Genomic DNA, 6,545 nt, shown 5'->3' with positions numbered 1-6,545 from the left:
CGCCCCGCCGCCGACTAACTGCGAGGGAGGCCGGGTCCGCGACGCGTGCGGCTGCTGCGAAGTGTGCGGCGCCCCCGAGGGCGCGGCGTGCGGCCTGCAGGAGGGGCCGTGCGGTGAGGGGCTGCAGTGCGTGGTTTCCTTTGGGGTGCCCGCCTCGGCCACCGTGCGGCGGCGCTCTCAGGCCGGCCTCTGCGTGTGTGCCAGCAGCGAGCCGGTGTGCGGTAGCGACGCCAACACTTATGCCAACCTGTGCCAGCTGCGCGCCGCCAGCCGCCGCTCCGAGAGGCAGCACCAGCCGCCCGTCATCGTCCTGCAGCGCGGCGCCTGCGGCCAAGGTACCTCTCGCGCTTCCCTCCTAGCGGCTCCTGAACCTCTGCACCCCAGACCTGACCTACCCCGGTGAGAAGGGCAGACAAACCGAGAGGCAGCAAGACTTGCGGTGTGTGGAGGGCACACACGTCGGGAGAGGGTTCGGGACTCCGACGTGGAGTTCTTTGAGCTTCCGCGGACTTAGCTTTGCGCCCGTGGGAGGATCGATTTTGCGCGTGGCGGGTGCTTAGCGCACCCTGTCCCACAGCTTGGAGCCAGTGTGAATGTGGGTTCGATTTGCTGGTGGGTGCTGGGTACCACGCGGAGACCAGTGAGACAGGAATGTAGGCATAAAGGGAGGAGAGAAGTTCTGGATTGGGAAGGACGCCTTGTGCTGAGCGACTCGGGGACCGCAAAAACTCATTTCTGTTCCCTTACTGCTTTCCACTTCGCTCTCTCCCGCCTTTGAAATTAACCATGCATTAATTTTATCATGGATTTTCTCCAAGAAAACTTCAACTTTTTTGGAAAGAAACGGTGTTGTCTGTCCCATTCTGCATTTTCCCCAGGTGGTCTCCCGGTGTCCCCAGCCCTCGCCGCCCCCGGGGCAGGGACCGGTTTCGTAAGGCAGGCGTTTTGGCTGCGTGTCTCGCTGCCTTTGTTTTGAACCAACCCTACAAAAAATGAAAGTGCCTCTTGTTGAATAAACTCGAGAGGGCTTTGGTTCATGAAATCTGTAGAGGCAAAAAAGGGACCCGATTGGGGATGAGGGAAAAGTATACCCCTGGCAGGAGAGGTGGTGGTGATGGGGTGAAGGACTTGTATGTAGAAATGTCTAAGTCTCACGAGACCTTCAGGGAGATGCTTTTGGTTTCCAGGCAGAGAGGCTATGGGGAAAAAGCAGTACGGGGTTAGCCTGGGTCGGTCCCGTGGTGTAGGGACCCGCCGCAGTGCTTGGCAGTGCACTTGGCCGCAGCCATTAGGTTGCTGCTCCGCCCAGCATCGACTTCGGCTGAGCAGTGTGTGGAGGGACAGGCTAGGAGAGCCCGGTGCAGAGTGGCTGGCCTGGATTTTTACTTAAACGAGTATGGCTAGCGTGACCAACTAGGGTCTGACACAGTTTGGCTTTCAGGAGGAGGAAGATACCAGAGTGGTGGGGGGCGGGGTAGCGGAGGTTGTGTATTCCACGAATCCAGCACAGGCTTGCTGGCTCAGCCCTCAGCATACTACTCCAGCCTGTTTATTTAGGGAGAAGTGATCCTGGAGAAAAGTGATCCAGCAGAGACTCAGGAATGAGCAGGAGGGTGACACACCGACTGAGTGCGCTGTCTGTGTGCCAGGCGTGTTATCCGTGTGACTTCCTTCAGTCCAAATGCCTCGAGAGCTGCGAGGGTCTGCTCTCAGTCCTGTTATAGTGGAGCTGGGATGAAAATGTCACCCAAGGTGGCTCAGCCTAATTCAGAGCCAGCCAGGGCTTAACTTCACCACTGGGAAGTCCCAGGTGGAGTAGGAACAGTGAGCAAAGTTTTAGGCTCCTTTGGGAGGTGTTCCTATGCCTGGGGGACATTGAGGAGGGCAGCAGGAGTGATCCAGGCTGGTGGTCGAGAGTCCCAGGGCTGAAGTGCATAGGCTGAGCCATGTACTCAGATGTCCTTGAACGGGGGCAGCTTCAGGAAAGCCCGGTGTTCTGCTGGAGAGCCGAAGGCATCAGGGCGGGGCATTTAGGTTACTGCAATAATCTGAGTTCAAGGTGACGACATTAAAAAAGCGTATTTTCGTCAAAAATAAACCAGCTGTTACTGTTTGTGGTCTCACTGCCAGGGTCCTGAGTTACTGGCACCATGCGAGCCGCCTAATTTATTGCCAGTGAGACGAGTCACTTAACGAGCTTTGGAGTTGGCAGAGTCCTTAATAATTGGCAGGGCTGGGTGGCTGTGGGGAGAGAAACAGGTCTCCCATTGGCCTTCAGGACCACACCTGGCCCCTGACCGTGCCAGTCAGGGGACTGTGGTGGGAGGATGAGCATGGGCTGGCCTCGAATGGAGAGACAGAGAGGGTACAACACTGTTCTTATCCTTCTCTCCTCCTTCTGCAAATATTTGTTGAGTTCTGCAGTGTGTCTGACACTGTTTGTCTGTCTGTCTGCCTGGCACATGGGACGGACCTGATAGATACGTGGGTGGATGAGTGAATGAAGAAATGAATGAATGAAGAAGCAGGAGGTGCGTGAAATACACAGTTATCCTATCTTTCCTGATTGAAGGTGTGACTTTGCTGCATCCCTTTCACCTGTTTCAGCACTCCACTCTTAACTTCGTGGAGTTATGAGGACAAGAGCCTGGGAGCCAACAGACTTCATTCAGTCCAAACCCTGCCCAGTCATTGCTCAGCAGCTGGGTGCCCTCGGGCAGGTCACTTGACGTCATTGTTAAATGAGGTGAATTGGCTGCCTACTCTGGCTCCAAGTGCTGGCAGGAAAGCTGTTAGCTGGGAAGAGGTGGGGAGGGACACGTGGAGGAGGTGCCATTTGACTAGAGGCCTGAAGTTGGAGCAAGCTGTGTGAAGATGTGGGGAAAGAGCACCCAAGGCAGGAGAGGGCTCCGGGATTTCAAAGATCATAAGGAGAGTTTGGAGCAGAGCGTGCCAGGAGAAGAGAGGTAGGGAATGCCATCAGTCAGAGGCCTCCAGGCAGATGGGCAGCACTTTGGGGTCACGGTTGCTCTTTGTATGACAAAATGTGTCACCATTCAGAAGAAAGCACTTTTACATGTAAGCCGTTTAATGAAGACTTCAGAGAACACCTCAATCGTAGTTCTAGAAAGGAAGACAAATCGCCTACTTAATCAGTGCTGCTGTCGGAGTTTGGATGGGAAATGGTACAATTCTATCAGAGAAAAAACCTGCCATCTCTTGCTCTACTGGTCAGGAGATGAAAGGAAGGAAGGAAAGAAACAGCAATTAATAATAGGATAATAATATTAATAATAAGGGCTGACATACTTTGCACTTACTCTATGCCAGGTGTATATTGACTCACTGGTGTGTGCTGAAATCCTCTCCGGGTCACAGTAGTCACAGAGCAGTATCTTGCACAGGACTCGAACCCCTGCGTATGGTCATATTCATAACCACTTTTCTGTGCTGTTGTCAGGGCAACAGAGATTACAGGCCAATCCCAGCTAAGCAGCAGCTAATAGCTGAAATAAACCATGCTCCAGATGGCCAGGGCCTTAAGGAGAAAGAGAGGACAGGTCACGGCTCTCGGTAGGCACGGGAGCCTGAGGACAAGGCTGGCTCCACTGCCTTCAGTGCAACCCTTGCTTAAGAAAAGGGAGCAGAAAGGGCTGTGAGAGAGAGATGTTTGCAAATCAGAGTCTCAACCCCAAACTGTTCCTGAGGTGGGAAAGACCCTTTCGGATCTCTGGGCATTCCCAAACAGGATTGTGCAGCAGTGCAGCCCTCTGGTCAAAATGACAGAGAGCCAGAAAAAAAAAAGAGTTGAAAAAAGCTCTCCAAATATTGGGTCGTTGGAAAAGTGATGATGTATTTTTCTATTTTTCTATGCAAAAATGTGTCCTGACTTTTCAGATGACCCCGTAGTAGAAACCTACTGTTTTTTCTCCTTGCACATACTACAAGAAAGCTCACCCTCCCCGGGATAGCCACAGTGGAGGCTTAGGAATTCCTCAGTGAGATTTTCAGGATCACCTGGTCTTAGTCTCAGTCCAGCGCCTAAGCAGTCAGAGGCCGGAAATGTCTTTTTTGGGGAAGAACCACTGGCTTAGATGGTTGTTTTACTTCTTGGAGTTTGGAACTGTTTGTAAAATCTACTTTATTGAGGTAGTTCTTTTATGAGGGTCTGGTACAAGTAATCATTGTTAACTGTGCCAGGCACTGTGATGAGCTGGGAGACTGCGTTGAACGGGAAGTTTTTGCCCCCAGGAAGCTTATAGTTAATACAATGGAGGCGCTATGAGGGGACTTCAGAAAGCTTGAGGGAAAAATAGAATTCAAGTACAAATTTATTTCGGTGCAAAAATATTAAATGTGTGCGTAGTATTTTTATAATATTAGGTTGTTGTGAAACTCATGATGTACTTTCCTATTTTTTTCCATGCAAAAATGTGTCATGACTTTCCCAACAACACCAGGTGTATTTTCCATGAACTTCATTTCTTTTTTTTGAGAGAGATTTTTTGCTATAGGGCACATGCGCTCCTCGGAGAGGCAGAAAAAGAAATCACCGCCCGAGGTACGGCCATGCTGCAATCCCTTCTTCTCCATTCTCCTCTCAGGATTTTGGGCACATATGCATATGTGCCTGGTGTAAGTTTCACACTACCGGTTCTGGGACTTGAACTGCAGTCTGTCATATGGGGGTCTAGTGCCTTAACCACTATACCACCTGCTGGTCCCTTGAACATTCTTGAAGACTCCCATGTAGAATTATCCCTTACCTGTGGTCCATTGTTGCGTCATTTTTACTGTGGGAAATTTATGTATACCTTTCATAACTTTAACAAAAATAAAACTAGAGTGGGGGTGACCTGAGCTTCATCTTAGGGCAGAGTCGATGGAAATAGTCCCAAATCTCTAGTCATTCAAAACTTGGAAACTCTAGGGCCTTCTGAGTAGTTTAAAGACTTTGCTCACTCTGGCTGTTATGGTTATCTTCTTTCATTGCTCTGTTGGATTTGTTAGAGTTAAAATATTAAGGCTTCATAAAATTAGTAAGTTTACAAGATCAAAAGCCAGGCGCTGGAGTTACCTTCATTTCATCCAGGGAGCTGTAAATAGGCTGCATTAGAGCTTAAAATAACTGCGTGCAGTAAGCGATTATGGGACCGTGAGCTCACTGCGGTCTGAAGCCTGACAGCCTCAGGACTGCAGGGCTGGATTCTGGGTCCGGTTTGGGAGTTGTATGATTCTGGACAAGTTTCGTGCCTTGGATTCAGAAATCAGACTTTCCATGAGCTTATATTTCAAGTGAATAAATAGGTCTGGTCAGGCTTAATTTGGAGAAGAAATTAAGCTTGGCAGTGTTTGAGGGTTCCTTGGAAGGCCAGCTGGAGTAGTAGGGCCAGAGGACTGACAGCTGTCCCTGGACTCTCCTCGACTGTTACCTGACCAGGTGACTAGCCACCTGGTCTTTTCTAGTTAGAATGGACTGTGATTCTTTTAAGAAAACCAGCATCTGAAGGGGTTGTAGTCACCTTGTCCCTATTTTTAAGGCTGAGCTGACTAATTTAAGAGTTACTTCTTTTTTATTTTTATTTAAAGTTTATTTAATTTGGACTTCGATGAGAAAGAAAGTGAGAGTGAGTGAGTATGCCAGAGAGACAGGTACTCCCAACAGAGTCTTCATGATGAAATCTACTCCTTGCTTCAGCTAGCCCTGAATCATAAGCGTGAATATGTGGTGTGTTCAGGAAGGCCTCCAGACGTGAACTTGGAACCTTCCCATGTAGGTCAGCCTTGCAAAGCAGTATGTTACTGCTGTCCTCCATTTGGCCCCAGAGTTACCTCTTTTCTTAAATCTTTTCCTTCCTTCCTTCCTTCCTTCCTTCCTTCCTTCCTTCCTTCCTTCCTTCCTTCCTTCCTTCCTTTTTCCTCCCACCACCTCTCTCTCTTTTAAAGACAAGGTGTTGACAAATTGTGATCCTTCTGCCTCCACTTCCTGAGTAGCTGGGACTACAGGCCCACACCACCATATCTGGCTTTTAGGGTGGGCCAAGAATCAAATGTGGGGCGCCCATGTCACCTTAGTCTGTTCAGGAGCAGTGTAAGATCCCACATGCTAAAGTGGCTGGGCCTTTCTGAAATTATTGAAGGTTAAAGCCATGGCTGGCATTAAATGGAGGAGGTGATCCATCTTGAACCTGTTCCCTCCACCCCAGAGGGTGCATCTGTTTGCCAGAGGCAGAGAGACAGGAAGAAAGCACCCGCTATGGGACGTGGTCATGCCACTATTTGTTTTCCTCCATTTCTTCACCCTTTTGGGATTTTGGGCACACATGCACAAGCTCTCAGTGAGTTCTTCTTTCTTTCTTCTTTCCTTTTTTCAAAGAACTATTTTATGGGAACTGGCAATTAGCGTAATGGCTATGGCACTGGACTCCCACATAGTCGACCGTGGTTCACGTCCCGGACCCGGTGGCTTAAAACTCACGCCAGGCGCATGTGCGTGCATGCCCAAGATCCCGAGAGGAGAATGGAGGAGAAGGGATTGCGGCGTG

At 50.0% G+C, this 6,545-nt stretch overlaps 1 protein-coding gene across 1 annotated transcript in view; it reads left to right on the top strand.

The window, feature by feature from the left end:
* The window catches only part of HTRA1 (HtrA serine peptidase 1), a gene marked incomplete at its 5' end in the record, with an annotated part of 70,389 nt that continues 63,844 nt past the window's right edge, over positions 1–6,545 (top strand). The window contains 1 exon segment of the mRNA XM_014586091.2: positions 1–335. Within this exon segment, the coding sequence (XP_014441577.1) occupies positions 1–335 (335 nt within the window).

This window comes from Tupaia chinensis, unplaced genomic scaffold (assembly GCF_000334495.1).
Source record: "Tupaia chinensis unplaced genomic scaffold, TupChi_1.0 Scaffold000113_1, whole genome shotgun sequence".
In the NCBI taxonomy this organism is placed as follows: Eukaryota; Metazoa; Chordata; class Mammalia; order Scandentia; family Tupaiidae; genus Tupaia; species Tupaia belangeri.
Note: the sequence above shows the minus strand (reverse complement) of the source record. Positions and strands in the feature narration are given on the sequence as shown.